The sequence below is a fragment of the Schistocerca nitens genome, chromosome 4 (assembly GCF_023898315.1).
Source record: "Schistocerca nitens isolate TAMUIC-IGC-003100 chromosome 4, iqSchNite1.1, whole genome shotgun sequence".
NCBI classification, from domain to species: domain Eukaryota; kingdom Metazoa; phylum Arthropoda; class Insecta; order Orthoptera; family Acrididae; genus Schistocerca; species Schistocerca nitens.
Window position 1 is genome coordinate 379,187,751 of NC_064617.1, and position 19,313 is coordinate 379,207,063.

A 19,313-nucleotide genomic window follows, 5' to 3' on the forward strand; every position below is an offset into this window, starting at 1 on the left:
CAGGCAGTAGGCAATAGCCAACGAAGCGAGAACAGTTGACATTATTGTATTTTCTTCGTTCTTGTTGCATGTGTTACGCTACAAATGACTAGCTGTTCTATACAGTGCGAGTAGGTAAATAAATTATCTGCAATATAGATCGTACGTGCCATTCATTAGTTAATAATTAAACGTCCCAAAACTTGTATTCCTGTAGCGTTATCCGCGCTTGTTATGGCGTCCAGTTGCCGAAGTTGGACCAATGCCTGTTTCCTAATTTCGACCGGTCCAGTTTAGGAGAAACTCATAACAAACAATATTAAGTGCATTTTTAAATAAGTAATAGGTACGGGTAATGGATTTAGGTTTTCAAGACGCCAAAACTTTTGCAGTAAGTAATAGGTACGGGTAACCTTATTGGGTTTCCAGGATGGGAAAAAGAAGCATGTATGGGAAATGGACAGAAGATGAGCTGAAGTTCACCGTGGCAGCATACAGAAATGGTGACCATGGACGAGTGTGCTCGTGTATATGGAGTACCCAAAGCTACAAGAAAGAGACATACTGGTAGTAAAAACAAGTCCTCAAATGAAGTTAATTTATTCGGAAAACAATCAACTTTTACGACTGTGATGAAAAAGTTATCGTAGATCATCTCCATTTATTTGAACTGAGGCTTTCGGATTTACTGTCAATGATGCTCATAAACTTGCATTAGACACAGCAGAGAAATATGAACTACCTCATTCTTTCAACAGAGAAAAGAAAATGGCGGGTAAAAAGTGGTTTTATTCATTTGTGAGACGAAATCCACAGCTTTCCATCTGTCAGCCAAAAGGAATATCAATGGCCAGAGCAAATGGGTTTAATAGAGAGAGTGTGAATCACTTCTTCAATCGCGTTGAGAAAATAGTAAATGAGAATAGAATTACAGCTATCAGTATGAATAACGTCGACGAATCTGGATTTGCAACGGTTCAAAAAAAGGTAACAAAACGTTACCGCTCAAAAAGGCAAGCAGCAAGTGGGATCTATCACAAGCGTGGAGCGAAGAGTTAACACCACAGGTGTTTGCGTTGTCAGTGCTGCTAGGGACTTTATTCCACCAGTGATTGCATTCCAGCGTAAGAGGACGCAGCAAGAACTTGAAATCTGCCCCCCACCAAGAAGTGTAGTTAACATCTCAGACACTGGCTACATGAATTCTGTGTTGCTGGTGTATTGGCTCAAACACTTCAAAAACCATGAGAACTGTAGGAAGGATTCGCCTGTGCTCCTGCTACTTTATTGTCACACAACACATAGCAGAAATCTAGAGGCTGTTGAGTACGCTCGTGATAATGGTTGCAGTTACTGGGGTACATTACCGACAAGTTGCAACGACTTGATGTTTCGTTTTTTGCACCTCTTGAAACCTAATTCATTCAAGCCAAAGGTAAGTGTTTAGATGAAAACATAGGTAAAACTATAACGCAGTTTCAGGTATCTTGAGTGTTGAACGCAGCCTACCGAGCACCAATGGTTTGAATAGCGGGCAGTACCTTCCACTCAGGAGGAATTTGGCCTGTGAATAGGAATGCGTTTCAGAGCATCATTTTTCACCAGCTGATTGCTTGAAAAGTGATGATAATTTTCTAGAGAAACCCAACTACGAACGTTAGAGAGGAATCTTCTTCAGAAGACATTTCAAATGATGACTAGTGTAAGCCTACTACACCCACAAAGAAATTCCAGAAGATTGTGAACAAGGTGTCACCCCTTCCAAATTAATACAACAAGCTTGCTACTCGAGGCAGAGAAAAAGCACAGAATGCCACTATAATCACTGGCAGCCCTTATACGCACAAACTAGAGCAGTCGAACGGTCAAGTAAAGAAACAAAAAGCTGCTAAGACATTTTTATTTCCCAAAGAGCAGGAGACAAATATCACTGTTCGAAATTCTAGTTGGTTCAGTGATTTGTGTAACAAGCTTAAAGAAGATGACATGATACAGTATGTGGACTGTAAATTATGGGTTCATGCATGATGTGCCAATGTGAAGCCCAGCATAAAGAAATTTTTCTGCTCAGATTGCAATTAGACTTCAATGTAACTTGCCGTAATTAATCTCAGTTAAGAGAAATTATTAGTATATTTCAGTGTGTCAAGTTTTCTTATGTTCTTCTGTGAAACAAGTTTTCTAGTTTATTCTTTATTTTGATTTGAAGCGATCATAGCTATGAGTACGAAAATTATTTCAGTAATTCCCTAATATGAACATCTTAATGAAGATGAATATTTCAAACTTCTTTATTTGTATAATATAGTTGTATATATTATATTGTAATACACAATATTATATTATACAATATTATAGTTGTATATTAGTATAATATAATTACCTAAATAATATGTTTGTTTAATAAATATGTCGAACTTAAGCTTTGATTAAAATATTATAATTCTTATTTATTTTTTACTCGTTCTTTTGCCATCTGGCCTAATTTCAGGAACTGAAGGTCCAAATTAGGCAACCGGTTTCCTAATTCTGAGCATTTACACATTTGTAAATTTTAAATGATACCTACGTATGCTATGTGTTTGTTCAAAATATAATACCCCCTGATGAAAGTGTGCAATATGTAACTTCTTCTACAGTACATTTTGTATCAATTAAATACATAATAAAGGCTTGGAGTAGCAAAATAAATAATTTGTCCCATATAGCAACCTTTCCCTAATAGTGTAGCACATACTCCATAAGTTAAAGACTTCAGATTTATAGGTAATTTTAAATCTAAAAACAATATATAGGTCTACTAGGCAGCAACAATATTTGTAACCCGACTGGACATCGGCTCCAACTGAGCGTGGTTGACGGATACGGTTGCGACATTTCAAGCTGTTTCGACTCTGCGCCACAGTTCGTCAGTCGCAGTGGCCGGCGAGTGGTGGAGTTCTGGTCTCTAGCGTAGTCCAGGGACAGACGTTTTCAACGTTTGGGGGATCTGCAGAATGCCCTGGCCAGGGCAATAGTCTAGTACATTCCATGTCGAGGTAGCTCTGATGTGCGAAGCATGAAACAACTTCCATCTCATACTTTGGCGGAAGATCTTGCCCAGAACCTGAGGAAATTCTCGTCCTGAGTAAAATCACTAGTCTGGCCAAAGGCTTCTATGCAGTCATATGTCGACATGTCTGGTCTGGCAGCAGAAGAAATGAAAGCTGAAGTTTTTAATTTCTCCTTTAAGAAATCATTCACGCAAGAGGATCGTACAGATATATCTTTTTTTTTGACCGTCTCACAGTATCCCCTATGGAGAGCATCTTAACAACCACCCCTGGCGCAGGAAAGCAACTGAAAGAGTTGAAAACAAATAAGCCACTAGATCTGGATGAGATCTCACTTTGGATTTACAGAGAGTACTCTCTGACGCTAGCTGCCTACTTGTATTTGTCTCGACTCTCTCGCCTAGAGAAAAGTCCCAAGCGACTGGAAATAAATATATATATATATATATATATATATATATATATATAAAAAATCAGGTGACTCCTATATATAAGAAGGGTAAAAGCCCGGACCCGCAATACCTTTAACATCGGTTTGCTCCAGGATCCTTAAGCATATTCTAAGTTCGAACATAATAAATCTCCATTAGAGAGACTAACTTTCGAATAAATCTCCATTAGAGAGACTAACTTTCGCCCACAAATCAGAACAGATTTATAAAGAAAACATCGAGCGTGAAATTTCAACTTGTCCTTTTCTCACATGACGTCCTGGGAAATGTGGCGAAGGGCAAATTTCATATCTCTGCATTTCTGGAAAAGGTTTGACGCGGTTCCTCACTGCAAACGGTTAACGAACATGTTCTGAGGTATGAGGGGTGACTCGAAGGCTTATGAAGTAATAGAGTCCAGTACGTTATTCTGGACGGCGAAAATCAATCAGAGGCAAGGATTTCGTCAGGAGTTACCCAGGAAAGCTGAGCCGCTCTTGTTTTTATACGTACCGATGAACTGATGGGTTGTGTGAGGACCAACTGGCGACTGTTTGCTGATGTCGCTCTTATATATGAGAGGCCAGGAAATCGATCATGTACTCTTAATAGAAACCATAGCAGCATTTGTCTTAACCGTTTTAGGGAAATGACAGAAAATCAATGGATCGTTTGATGAGGACATGACACCTGTCGGAATCAGCATCGCATATAAACAGGGGCACGAAAACTGCACTCAGTATTCTTGCAAACAACAGAGGAATGAAAACTGCACGTTTTACAAATGCATGTGATTATTTACGCGTTCTCGCCTGATAGTCATCGTAAAACCGGGGGAAGCAGTAATTTCCTCGGCGTCTTGCACATCTCATAAACGCCGGCCGTAGCTTTACAATTACATGATTGTTTTAAGGTTTCTGTAGAAAAACAAACTTAGTTTAAATTCATAGAAGATTCTCTTTCATCGCACAGTTTGGTAGCCAGCCATCTCGTCCATCGGAAAAAACTCTCTATGCGCCACGACCTGTCTTTGCTTCAAACGTCTTCGTTCACCACAGTGGATGACCGCTTGCACAATCACTCATACTAAGCCTCTGACTTTTTTAGTGTTCAGTTAGTGCACCTTGTGCGTTTACAACAGAGGTTGTGAGGGGTAAAAACTAAACAATTCGATTATGCTTCAATCACGAAACTAAATTATTTTCAAAAGGTCATTACTATTATCACAATTTCGTAAGACTAATATTGATTATATAAGTCACCAATAATTACTTTTTCTCAATTACTAGCATTAATGCAGTGGAGGTTACAGGTTCCTTGCATAGTTCACTACACACATATATTGAGCTTTTTCCCGTACATCGCTGATGATAAAAGTGAGACATATGGGTAATAAATGCTAAATATCTCAAGAAAATATCTTTTCCAAGTTGTAGATGCTTCATGCAGTAGCACAGAAATTGTTTCATTACTCGCTTCGAGACACATAAATGAATTAATTGACAGCACGACACAGCAGTAACTACATAAGGGCTACAATAACGCTGTACACAGTGTTATTATTATAATATTATTGTTATTATTATAGTGGTTAGACACAAAACATTAATATCGTGAAGTCGTCCAATTTCTGCCATTTCAGAAGTAAGGAGTGATTCACAAACAGTAAGTTTAGTGAACACATCTGAACCTGTTTGATTTTAAATGGGGTTTCAGTGTGCAGGTCAAGCAAGTGCCGCAATGGAGTGAAGTAATGAAGGGGAAATACTTTTTGTGGCAATTGTCTACCCTCGCCGCGGATAATAATTAGCTATCTTATCGCAGGAGGAGTTGTGGTTTACACATGCGATGCACCACGAATTCCTTCATCAAACATTCTAAAACCTCCCCACCCCTCCCACAAACACACATACACAAACCAAATATCATTCATCTTCCATAATTTTAAAAATTGAAGTGTTCCAAGAAAAGTCTTTAATTCCACAATTTAATTAGGTGCTAAAGTTGTCGATAATATGTGGGTGTATGAGGGGGGGGGGGGGGGGGAGAAGCCTGTGGAAGTGGGGGTGGCGGGAGGGGGAGCACTAGCTATTGTCTGATTGCACTCAGGAGTAATGGTCTAAGGAAGGTAGGCAACCACTAGTTTATAAGATTAGTGTTTCCACATGGAAGTGTCAACGAGCCAAGTGGTCACTATAAAGTTTACCCGAATATCATAAAGAAAACGAAAATAGACAGGACCGTGAGATGGCATAGTTCAAAATAGAAATCAACGTATTGCCGAGGAGTACTTAGAACGAAAGATTGTAAGGTGCTCAGATAAACTGATCATCAATGCAGAGCTTAAGATGACGATCGCACAGATGCAGTAGAAGAGGAGGGCGAGAGAAATTATAATCATATTAGCTGTGATAAAGTAAAGTAACATGTAAGAGCCCTCGGTTCTTACGGAGTTCGGCCTTTCCTCGATCTTTTCTGTGCTCAAACTTCACTGAGTGCAACATTCGATGGCCTCTGTTTACAGGAAATCCATATAAACTGAGTTAAGGATTAACAAAACGAAAGCAAAATTGACAAAGATTATGAAAGAGACGCGGCATGCTGAAACTTGAAATTGGGAATGACGCAGCTGTAGTAGAATTAAAAGAGTTTTGATGCTTGGAAAGCAATGTAATACAATATGACGAACGACAGAAGGCAGACGTAACTTCCTTTAATGGAGGCGCTCTATGGGAATCTTTCTTTGACGCTCAACCGCAATTGAAATCTATGAAGTCCGCAGCTCGTGGTCGTGGGGTAGCGTTCTCGCGTCCCGCGCCCGGGTTCCCGGGTTCGATTCCCGGCGGGGTCAGAGATTTTCTCTGCCTCGTGATGACTGGGTGTTGTGTGCTGTCCTTAGGTTAGTTAGGTTTAAGTAGTTCTAAGTTCTAGGGGACTGATGACCATGGATGTTAAGTCCCATAGTGCTCCGAGTCATTTGAACCATTTTTTGAAATCTATGAAGCTTTTTGTTTGAAGTACAACACCCTATGGATGTGTAACGTGGAGCGATAGAAAATCGGAGAGTAACATGTGAAAAGTCGTCTTATAGTTCAAGTGCTCAGATATGGCCTAGTAGAAATCGAAGAATAGTTAATAGTTAAACATTAACAAGAGAGAAAAGTAACTCACAGGCAAGCCTCGTCAAAAGAAGAAACAAGTTAGTCAGACTTTTGCTAGGGCGTACATAAACAATTAAGCTAACGCAAGAAGGAGGGTCATAGGAAACACTGTAAGGGCAAATAAGGATTGAAATATTTAATCGCTGGTACTGGATGTGATCGGCAAAAATATTGGATCAAAAGGGACAAAAATATTGGATCAAAAGGGAAACAAAAACTAGTAAAAGATTTATGGCTATATTTCTTTGCTTGACCTCTACACACCGACGTAAAGGCCTCCCGTCATTTGGTCACGGTCGGTTTATTATTAATTGGTTCCTAAAGTTGCTGACGTATCTGAAATATTCAGACGCAGAGATTTTTAAATCAACCATTGTGTTAATTATTTATTTCACGTTTCTGCTACCAGTCACTTTTTATTTTATGCTTAATCTAACATAATGCAAAGCGTTTCGAACATGTTTTGTTCATTTTCTAGCGTTTGTACATACATACATACATCGAGAAATGTTACTTAAAAATAAAGTTTTAAACTAGATTAATCTAGAAGGAATCGGTTGGTAGGACATATTCTGAGGCATCAAGGGATCACCAATTTAGTAGTGGAGGGCAACGTGGAGGGTAAAAATCGTAGAGGGAGACCAAGAGATGAATACACTAAGCAGATTCAGAAGGATGTAGGCTGCAGTAGGTACTGGGAGATGAAGAAGCTTGCACAGGATAGAGTAGCATAGAGAGCTGCATCAAACCAGTCTCAGGACTGACTACCACAACAACAACAAACAATCTAGAACACTTTGTTTTTTACGGTAGCTGCTGGTGTGGCATTTGGGGGGAAGGAGGGGGCAGTGTATATCTAGAAATCGAAGTCAGTGATGTCTTCTGCTGGTTTTCTTCTTTGTTGTTGACTATGTATATCACAGCAGTTACATCTTCTTGCTACTTCACTTGTATCACTGGTGTAATGGCGGAGCTGTTGATTGACATCACACTATTGCACATTATATATTTTCACTGAATGCCACTGCACAAATTGCTTGATAACATCGAAGCGATTTGTGCAGTGGCATTCAGTGAAAAAATATAATGTGCAATAGTGTAATCTCAATCAAACGATGCCGAAAGGTTATTTTTTTCCTTTCATTTCCACGCACAAACTAAACAGCAGGTTTCCTCTCTTCTTTGTGGTTCTTTGGTGGCTCACTTCTGTATTCCCGTAAAAAATAATAAGTAGTCCTTTTACTAACATGATGTAGCATCGGTCATCGCTTCGAGAGCAATCAACAGAAAAGGTGATCGCAAAAGACACTGCCAACATAAATCACAAGTTGCAAGGCCAGCCGGCATTACAGTTTCTGTGAAACAAATATTCGCAGCCATAAATGTGTTCTGTCAATTTGAATTTTCACTGCCGGTGAATTATCTGCACTAGTTCATTACCGGTAATTATTTCTCCAAGAATCATTTTATAATAATATGGGCTCAGTGAGTTAAATACAATGAAAATATAAGCGATATTGCGCACCCCGATATCCAAAGACAGTTAAAACTAGTAAAGGGAAAAGACAGCAGGACCCGAAAGAAGTTCAGCTGCATTTTACACATTGTATACGCCACTAAATTAGCTTCTTTCCTAGCTCACATTTGTCGAGTGAGTAGACCCCAGTGATGGAAAACAGAAGAGGTCACTCCTGTTTACAAAAAGGGTGATAGATCGGATGAGCATAATTGTAGAACAATTAGCTGACAAAGCTGGAATTGCCCGGGTATTCATATTACCAATTTTCTATTAGAAACGAAAACAGAAAATGAACTTTTTCTGTAGTGAAGAACCGAAAAAATTTCATTTCCATCTATTCGTGAAAACACCTTTCACATTATGAAATAGTCGTACAAAGGAAAAAGCATAATATACAAATTAATAAATACAGTATCCAGATTAAGAAACATGATCCCGGACAGTTTCTGCACGCTGGGCACAGGTGATCTGCGTGTCAACAACGCGATTTTGTAAACGTCTCTATGGTAACGCCTCTTCACAGCTCTATAGACGGCTACTGTTTTCTCCTAAGCCGTTTGCGCCTCGTAGTTGAAACCTGTTAAGAAGGCTGTCAGTTGTCAGGCATTTACTTAAATTGATTCTATAGTAGCAATGTCTTAGTAGCACAGAATAAATGTAATGCATGATGCGGCATTTTTTGACGCATCTTAGTGTTTATTACGTCCTGCTTCCTGAACTACGTGTCGTAAAAAGATAAATTTGTGTAGGCGCATTCAGCGGCAAAAGATAGATGCAGGTAAACAGGTCAACCAAGCGTTCGATGTTTGCAGATGGCTGTCTGGATGAGGTTGTTTCCACGTTCTCCGTGCAGTTCTTTTGTAAGCCAACCTACTGTCTCGGTGTCAATTATTTCTTTCTTAGAGCTTATTGCCTAAAGCTGAACCAGAGCATAAATTTCTAGGTATACTGTATCACTGTTAATTTATTCCCTAGTTATTTGTACCACCTACATTTGGCAGGACATTTAAATTGACACCTTAAATAAATGCGAATAAATTAAATACATGTGTCACTGTCCTATTTCAGTTTCATATTACGTTTCATCGTTGGTTCTCTTTATTTCCGTAGTGCTGTAGAATGCTCTGATCTTTGCAGTCCTTGTGGGCTGAAACATAATATTTGAGCACGATATTTGTTTGGATCACCTTTAAATACGCGCTGTATTTTAGTACTATAAACCTCTCCTGTAACCGAAGGCTGATTTGAACACACTAGTACTTTAGTGGACATAATACTACCTGTAGCTCCATGGGCGTTCCCAGAAATTTTTGCAAGGTGTGTGTGTTCGTGGGTGGGTGCTTGGGGCCGGGGGGGAAGGAAGTATAGGAGAGCAAGACACAAAAACTGTCATAGAATCTCAAGTCGCACAGTAACTGCTAACGATACAGTATTGACTCACTATGATCAGCGACGTAGGGTTTCAACAGACAGAACACGAGGTCGGACCCAAAACCACGGTTAGTTGTAGGTCGGATAAAGATAAGATGTGTTACACATACAATAGAAATCGGATAAATTTTCTGTTAGCCAAATAGGAGAAAGTACAGAATCTAGGTGATTTGAAAGACTAATGTTTAAAATTGTGGTGAACCAAGTGAAAATACATAAAATATACCACATCTAGTGTGGATGGAAAGAATACAAAGAGTTCCTCTGTAAGTGAACTTGATTCAACATAGCTCACTTTCAGCTCGAAGGCTACCAACCTGATTAAATACGGTGCAATGTGACATAACCTCAGTGAACGATACAGAGATCTGATGTATAAAACTTGTAGAATATAAAACAATATGTGATCTCAAACCGATTTTTTTCATTTTACCACTCACGTGTCTGTCATTCCAACTCTTTGTTGTAAATGCATCATGCTGACGATGACCTTACGCCATGTGTGTGTTTATCATAGTTTTATTACGTTTTTACATAATTTGATAGAAGCTATCCTGGTTACAAGCTTTTTTTTATGTTTTTGTGTACTAGTTTATAATGACAGATGAATCTGATGATAATCGTATGGACCGAAACCGGTGAGAAAATAAAACCAAAACGTTTTCTGATAAAAGCACTGTTTCATACTCTGCAAATAATGATATACGAGTCTAGATCTGCTATTAGAGTAGTTTTCGAGATGCTTCGGAGTCCAGTGGCGGTAGAAATACTTTTTTAAAATGGGCTATACGTCTCCATTTACACACTGCGAGACTTACAAAGTGCGTGGAGGCGAATGTATTCTCCTGTTCCGTACAATAGTCCTTTCCTCCATGCGTTGAAGAAATCTGGAGGATACCGTTATCGAGCAGTGGATGTCAAATATCCAATGACAATGGGCGTTATTTTAAGGATGCGGTGATTTTCAGCTTTTAGGAAATGTTGAAAAGCCATGATTGCACGCAGCTACACTACTCAGAAATTTTTGCACAACCGGTTAAAGGTTTTAATAGCCATCTTCTGGCGTCTCCATACAACAGAAAACGGAAATAAGTCTCAGTGCGTCATCACAAATGAAAATCGTAAGCGTAACTGACAACATAAGCAACTAGTTGAGCACTTACAGTTTGAAATCGTAATCAGATGGGATACAACTCATAACCATCGTAAATCATCATTACACCTACCAAATTTTTCATTAAACCTAAAAATAAAACCAGATATAGCGTCTTGTAATTTAATGATCAATCAGATGACAAAACAGAATTAACAAGTGATTTTGAGGACAATGTGTTCTGTTCCAGTAGTAGTAACGTGACATTCTTGTTGATCTCCAACATGATTTTCGCAGTCATTCTGACTTCTTTTTCCTGTTTCAGGTTTTTAATTCTCAGTTCCAGACTAACGTTATGGGAGTGTGAATATTTTCTAGTTTTGATTCCTTAACTTCTTGGCTACCCTGAAGTTAATCAAATGAGGATCAGATCATTGAAGCAGACATGTGGCATCCACGTTCATGTTAATAACATAAAGAGATGGCTTTGCATATGCTTTTGAAATATGCCTGTCGCTTTGGCTCCAAAGCAATCTAAAAATACTTTTACATGCAACCAGTTTCGTGTGCTTCTTGTCAAATTTTGTTCTTAGTGCACGACACATTTTCGGACTCATCAATCAGTTATTATCAAAACTAGTAAGTTTCGAATCTTTCCTCCTTTGGAAAAATATCTGCAGACGCCCACGGTTATTGTTATAAATTTTCTTCCAATGCCATTTTCTCTTAAGAAATAACTAGTTCTATGAAACTGTAACTAATACTGTCAACTATGTTTTTAGTTTCTGAAGCATAGGAAAAAATAAATATAACAGTTTGGTTTTATCCGTTTCTGTCACTACAAGGGTATCGACTTTCCAAAATGTCTGTGGGTGTACATCAATGGCTGAAGCTCCCATGCCCCTCAAGCCCATTCTATCAACAAACAAAACACTAACAATCCAGATTCTATGTGAAAACAATTTCATTGAAATCGTTACGCTGTTATGTTAAAATAAATAACTGTTGATGTTCCGTGTATCTTGGATTATTTATTATTGCACAATATTGGCCAGCAGATATTTTAATTAACAATTGTTGACGAATGGAGTGGGCATATTGTAGCGTATCACTTGTAACGAAACATGTAAGAAAGCCGAAAAGACGGGATTCCATTCACAGTACAGTGTAACTGTATTCCGGGACTGCCACGGTCGCAGGTTCGAATCCTGCCTCGCGCATGGATGTGTGTGATGTCCTTAGGTTAGTTAGGTTTAACTAGTTCTAAGTTCTAGGAGACTGTTGACCTCAGAAGTTAAGTCCCATAGTGCTCAGAGCCATTTGAACCATTTTTTGTTATTCCGGGCAGTGCCTTTGACTTGGCCCAAGAAAGGCAAGCAACTGGGGAGTGTGTTGCTTGGCTGCCTTTGCAAGAAGACATCTGAAACAAACAGATTTGTTTTGGAGGTCAGAAATTTTAATATTTCATTACTATTACTATTACACAAAGGCAAGTGAGAAATATTTATTTTATTTTGTTTTTACCAAACTAAAAATTTTGTGGGTGCAACGCATCCGCAAGATTGTGTGTGTGGGTGCTCGAGCCCCGGCGCATCCACGTACTCGGCGCGCATGCATTTCAGTGTTTCTTCTGTGACTGTATTACTTTCGTAAAATAAAGAATAGCCGTCTTCACTCACAATCGTGGTTTTATTTCTATGCACGATGCATTTCGAGCCCTGGGGGATCATCTTCAGGTACTTTGACAGACTACATCGCTTATTTTGACAGATTTAGGTTAATTCTGGTCCTGGTAAGATTACAATGGTATACTACAAAGCAGAAACATCGTGAATTCTGCTTCTGGTAAGATTACAATAGTATATTACGAAGCATATACAATAGTGTATACAATATATACAATAGTATACTATGGAGTAGGAATTAAATTCCATGGAGAAGAAATAAAAACTTCGAGGTTCGCCGATGACGTAATTCTGTCAGAGACAGCAAAGGACCTGGAAGAGCAGTTGAACGGAATGGACAGTGTCTTGAAAGGAGGATATAAGATGAACACCAACAAAAGCAAAACGAGAATAATGGAATGTAGTCGAATTAAATGATGCTGAGGGAATTAGATTAGGAAATGAGACGCTTAAAGTAGTAAATGACTTTTGCTATTTGGGGAGCAAAATAACTGATGATGGTCGAAGTAGAGAGGATAAAAAATATAGACTGGAAATGGCAAGGAAAGCTTTCCTGAAGAAGAGAAATTTGTTAACATCGAGTATAGATTTAAGTGTCGGCAAGTCGCTTCTGAAAGTATTTGTATGGAGTGTAGCCACGTATGGAAGTGAAAAGTGGATGATAAATAGTTTGGACAAGAAGAGAATAGAAGCTTTCGAAATGTGGTGCTACAGAAGAATGCTGATGATTAGATGGGTAGATCACATAACTAATGAGGAGGTATTGAATAGAATTGGGGAGAAGAGAAATTTGTGACACAACTTGACTATAAGAAGGGATCGGTTGATTGGTCATGTTCTGGGGCATCAAGGTATCACCAATTTAGTATTGGAGGGAGACCAAGAGAAGAATATCCTAAACAGATTCAGAAGGATGTAGGTTGCAGTAGGTACTGGGAGATGATGAAACTTGCACAGGATAGAGTAGCATGGAGAGCTGCATCAAACCAGTCTCTGCACGGAAGACCACATCAACAACATTACAAAGCCGGCATATCATGAGTATAGGTTCACAAAACTAATAGAAATCGAAAAATAAAGTAATTTTCAGGTTTGTATTAGTTTTTTAAACTTACATTTACGATTTACCCCCTTTGTAAGATACCATTGTAATCTTACTAGGACGAGAATTAACCTTCATCTGGCAAAATAATCGATGTAGTCCATCACAGCACCTGAAGATGAGCCCCCAGGACTCGATTGTGACTAAAGGCGGCCGTTATTGATACTAGTTCGACTGCGTATTCAGGTGAAATAAACAAAAAATTATTTCCATTAACTTTTAACGGAGAAACGAACATCTTAGTTGAAAGGCCGACCGCTGTGGCCGAGCGGTTCTAGGCGCTTCAGTCCCGCGCTGCTGCTACGGTCGCAGGTTCGAATCCCGCCTTGAGCATGGATGTGTGTGATGTTAGTTAGGTTTAAGTAGTTCTAAGTCTAGGGAACTGATCACCTCAGATTTTAAGTCCCATAGTGCTTAGAACCAATTGAAATTCGTAGTTGAACTTCAGCTACAAAAAACACAGTAACTTGTGGTTGTTACGATTGTTGTTGTTCCTGTTGTTGTCCTCAGTCCGACGAATGCCCCCACGCTAGTCTATCCTTCGCGAACCTCTACATCTCCGCGTAACTATTGCCACAGACATCCATTTGAACCTGTTTATTGTAGACAATCCTTCGTCTGGCTCTACAGTTTTATCCCAGACACCTCCCTCCATTATCAAATGGATGGTTTTTTCATGCTTCAGTATGTGAGCTATTGTCCGTTCCTTTCCGGTAGTCAAAGTAGTCCTCTTACTAATATTAAGCAACAACAATAGATATTGCGCGCAGTGTGATTCGTCTTCCACATTTCACCACATATTTCGCCGTCCCTGAAAGAATTTTCACCGATTAATCGGGATGGTGACTTTACGGAAAAACTTTTGCCTTGAAGACTACCTACGGTGTTCAACAGTTCATTCCACTTGTTCGTCTGCGCCCCAAAATATACATGACCGGAACTCTCACAGTTTTCTTCCGCTCATCCACTAATTTTATGTAGCTCCGTATGAAACCACTATTTAAAGACGCAACGAATCAGAAAATATACGGCCATTGACTCCACAACACGCTCTCTGAGCGTAAAAGAAACGTCATACATCAAATGCAAATACGCTTTTAATACCAGTCGGTGTGGAGTAGTTCCCCTTTGTGCTGGCGTAATAGCGGCCTGTGCTGCCGGAGTAGCGTGGAAATAGGCGCATCTCATATCGCGCGCCCCCGTCATTACGAGCTCGCTGCTCTAATTGCGGCCGGTAGCTCTTCAGATGTTTTGGAACACACAATTAGGAAGCGGCTGGCGCGTTACTCCCACTCCCCCACCGCGAGACTCGGCCGGGAGTGGGGGTCGCCACGCCCAAACATCCCGCGATTGGGCCGCCGCCGGAAGTGGGGCGGAGCTAGAGTGCAATTGGTCGGGTGTTGGCGGGACTGTAGGCGTGGTCGGAAGTCGCGGAGCGCGCCGGCGGGGCCCCACGGTGGCTCGCCCCACTCCCCGCCGTAGAAAACGCGTGGGCGTCCCGCGCGGGAGTCAGTCAGTAGCGCGCCGTGCGGCCGTGACGTTGGAGCGTGCTGGCCTGGGAACAGCCGAACTGTCGCCGGTGTGTGTCACGGGAGCGCGGACGACGTTGGCGGGCTGTGAGATGACTGTTACCAATTTCGGCACGATGCGCCCCTGCTTCGCTGGTTACCCGTTCCAAGGTGAGTCTCTGCGACCGAGTGCGTGCAGTGTCGGCGATTTCTGCGTCAACACGGCAGTGTTTTCGACCATGTGTGTCTTCAAGAATTTGTGCGCAAGGGTAACGTGTGCCGAAAACAACCGGATCCTCTGCTTCGAGCATCCTTAACGTTTGCAGGTTAGAGGCAGGCTTCGACCTTAGGACAAAATGCTACAGACTGGGGCAACACATGAGAAATGGTAGTCTTGCACATAACCGTTATTGCCGCACCGTGTTTCCTGGTTACCTGTATAACACGACGGGTATAAGCAATCGCTCAAGATATTGGTAACTGAAGTCTTGCGTCCGTTAATTTATTACCATGATTAGCTTGCATACAGAATGATTTCCTTGCAGAAGTATTTCAGTTTCGTCAAGTCGCGTACGATGTCACGCGTTACCTTCTCTTTTATTGGTTTACGCCTGAGTTACCGAAAGGCCGATATACGGGTACGAGATTTACTCGTTCACCCGCACGTCTGGGAACACTGCACTGTGTATCAACAGAAGCATAAAAATTGCGGTGTCCTTAGGGTTAATAATTTAACACCAATAAAATGTAAAAGAATTAACCTATCTTCGCTATCTGTTGCCGGAGGTGAGACATGTAATGCGAAAATGCTTCTCGAACATGAGACAGTTTTTTTCCGGTTCAAAGTGCAAATGTTGAGTAAATTTGAGGGATGAAATCCTCTACAGATTCTTGTACAGCAAAGGATTTGTGTCCAAATTTCTAAGTGTACGTTCTGACAGAAAACACGAGAATTTCTGGACGGCAGTGGTATAATCTTTGTGTGTAGGTTGCACAGTTATCGACCACAACGTATCTGACAGACGAGTTTTTCATAACGATTGTTCTATCAAGTTTTCAACCTCGGGTCACGCAGATGTTAGATAACGTAGATGGTAGGTAGCATAACCTCTTTCGACTTTTAAGCCAGTCACCAACAAATGTGTTTTTTTTTTTTTCTTCAAACTTGTAGAGTCATCTTTGAAAGCTGTGTGTGTGGAACAAGTGGGAGTTGCCTGATTTTGATGTCAGATGCAAAAGAAATCAACAAAGTTCACATATACACATTCTGCTGGAATGGCATCGTAGTGAAGGTCCTTATAATCAAGAGAAGTGATGATGAAGGTGTGATTGCGAAATGTCTATTGCCACAATAAAAACTCTAGAAAAACACAGGACTCTTTTATTTTAAAGTTTTTTATGGTCATCTCTTTTCAGTATGTTATGTAGTCACAAAGAAAACACGTTGAATTGGTTACGACACCGTTTGTGTGAACCCAAGTTGAAAAACGTAATATATGTATTTCGCTTACGGTCACTGTATTCTCCTAAGGCTGTTGTAGCACGAGGAGGTGGCTACGATTACTATAACACAGTTCGCGTCTTCCGAGAGATCTGTGAATAACTGTAGCTGCTCGATAGGCCTACTGACCGTATGTTCTAAAACTGGAAGCAGGTCCTGTTGAAAACCGTGCGTTCGTGAAGAGCTCTTCCGCCGTAGCACGAACGCAAACAATGTAGTGTTTGGACGCTCAGCACTCGGTTACCGTTCAAAGAGAAAGGGGCGCTCTTACGGATGAATACTGCGACTGTGTGTGATTCTTCAGTTTGTCCTGGCGTATTTGTTGATCTAACATTCCACGGGTATACTGCCGGTTCAAAGTGTCCAACGGTCACATTATTTCGGTGATGAGACTGGTCGCCATTGTCAGCTATATCCGTGGAATGTTCGACCACTGCGAATGTGTGCTTAGCGAGTTACAGTACAACGTGTCATGTATTCGGAAACTTTACAGCTTTGAGAAGATCATCATGTGAAACCAATGACAAATGATTTGGTCTACTCTCTTACATTTTCAGGTACCACTACGGGATATTCGCTGTAAGATTGTGCATGCGAACGATCTCATTAAATTAAGACCGCAGTATTCCCTACCTGCCACTGAATATGGTTTGAGATACATTGTTGTGAAACTGAGACTTTTTTTCGTTAGCTTACGCGACTGAACCCGTAGATTACTATACTCTTAAGTGTGTAATACCGATTGCACTCCTTATAAGTATACCGGTATATGTACCGCTCTACCTTTAGTAGCACTGTATGACCATGAATTGTTGTAGACATGTTGGGAATATGAACGCAAAACCATGTAAGCGCTGTTATAGTCAATGGTGCTACATTACCTAAGCGTAGAGAACGTTCTCCGCTGTGTAGTCTTACGCCTTCTCACGGTTGGGCCATGTCGGTAGATACAGTGAACTTGTTGCAAGTCCCCACAATGTTATGCACTGTTTCTTCTTCTTCTTCTGTCTATCTTATACCACCACCATCGGGGTTTTACTTGTTTTGTGCGTGTGTGCATTAACCGCTTTTGTGTTTCCAAATGATTTATAAATCAGTGGTGTTGCTTGATATTTTCTATTTATATCCATCAAATTCAGTTGCAGAGTCATTCATGTTCCATCTACTTCAAAAGCTATGTGGTTTTCCAGTATAATTTTCTTGTTAAGTTTACGCTCCTGTGTATTTGGTGTCAGTTATAAAGATTATGTCAAGGCGTAAGCATAATTCCTAATTATTCTCTGCGGTGCATTTTAGCCCTACATTAAAAAAAGAGTATCGGAGCGCGGTTGCATGAACATATTGTAAAACTGTGTACGATAATTCCTTAAAATTCACCTTACTTTTGTGTCGTACACGTGTGACTTTGCCGCCAACTTCCTGAACGCAGCAGTGCGCTTCTGTGGTGATCGTGAATGGTGTCGTCAGTACCATATTTTACGTTTCCTTTAATTCAAGTTATAAACGCGATGCAACATCCAAACGTAATCCGTAGCTGAAAAAATATTGACACATGTCCGTACTCAGCGATGGTGTGGCAGCGTGCCCAATCGCTAGGAAAACGTTCCTTTGTCAGTATCAGATGTTGATGGAGCGTGTAAGTGTCTACAGTTACACTTGCACCGTGATTTAAGTTTTTGACAATGCTGTTGTCGTGGGTGTGGGTCGATATCAGTGGTTAAATGTTAATACAACATATCCAAAGGCGCGGCTTTCAAAAAAGAGTCAGTCGCCGATAGATTTCAGGATTTTTCCATCGGCCCTGACAATCGTGAAAAAGCTAAACTGTACCATTGATCGGAGTCCAAATTATAAGTCCGCCTACAACTGGCTGGGTAAGTCAGTCCAATAGTCGGAGGAAGTAACGCCGTACCACATCTAATGCGTTTCGGTGTTCCTCTTCATACGTGACAGGTTAAGAGAAACAATACAACCCGAGTGTGAACGTGGTCGACGTTATCAAACGAGGCGGTACGAATAACTAACAAAGAATCCCTCTTTGAGTTTAATGATTCGTTGTAGGATCCTTCGAGATACGAAGAGTCGCGCTGTAGGCCTTGACTGGGGTCGAAGAAGTTAGTAGACACGGACTCTTGTTTTCGGCTTTGGGCAACATAGCACCTAATTTGCTGCTTGGATGAGTGTGAGGAGGCGCGTTCCAGCGTTTCTCAACACCAACTGTACGTAAACCATTAACGCGCCGGCAGTCGTATCCCTGTTGAAATACAGTATACCGCCCCATCCATGGTGTGCTTTCCGAGCGTAGCAAATGCCTCGTGCCATTACAGTTTCCCACTGAACTACAGTGTAAGTTATTTAAACCATAGGACCACGAATACACGCTGGCTTATGCCATCCAAGAGTGCCATTACATTTATTAACCCTAGAATACCAAGGGGGAGTAATTTTACATTGTTACTAAACCATCGTAAATGTTACTAATTTGATCAAAGGATATCATATTTTATAGTTCATTCTCTAGTTAATTCCAATTGTAAGGTCTCCAGTGGTATGTCACAAACAAAAGATGTACAAAATGTCTTGTTTTACACCCTGTACTCACAATACCGGATTAGCGGCAACCGCGAATTGGTCGCAACTGCAGTCATAAATTTTACGAGGGTTTAGTAACCTTAGGTTAATTAGAACTGATTCAACCTTCGTTCAGACATCTAAAGTTTCAACAAAGTAGTAGGAATATGTGGCACCAGGGGTTTACTGTAAGTCACATCATTCGAACATCTTCCGATTTAACAAGAAATAATCTCGGAGGCCCACTTAAAGTCCTTGTAATGTAATTCGTGACAGAGT

The 19,313-nt window shown here is 40.5% G+C and overlaps 1 protein-coding gene across 1 annotated transcript in view; it reads left to right on the forward strand.

Annotated features, from left to right (window-relative positions):
* Nucleotides 1–14,982: 14,982 nt before the first annotated feature.
* Nucleotides 14,983–19,313, forward strand: part of LOC126252318 (protein gooseberry-neuro-like) — a 173,578-nt gene continuing 169,247 nt past the window's right edge. Inside the window, exon 1 of the mRNA XM_049953203.1 lies at nucleotides 14,983–15,133. Within this exon, the coding sequence (XP_049809160.1) occupies nucleotides 15,076–15,133 (58 nt within the window). The 5' untranslated portion in view covers nucleotides 14,983–15,075. The remainder of the gene's footprint in view (nucleotides 15,134–19,313) is intronic.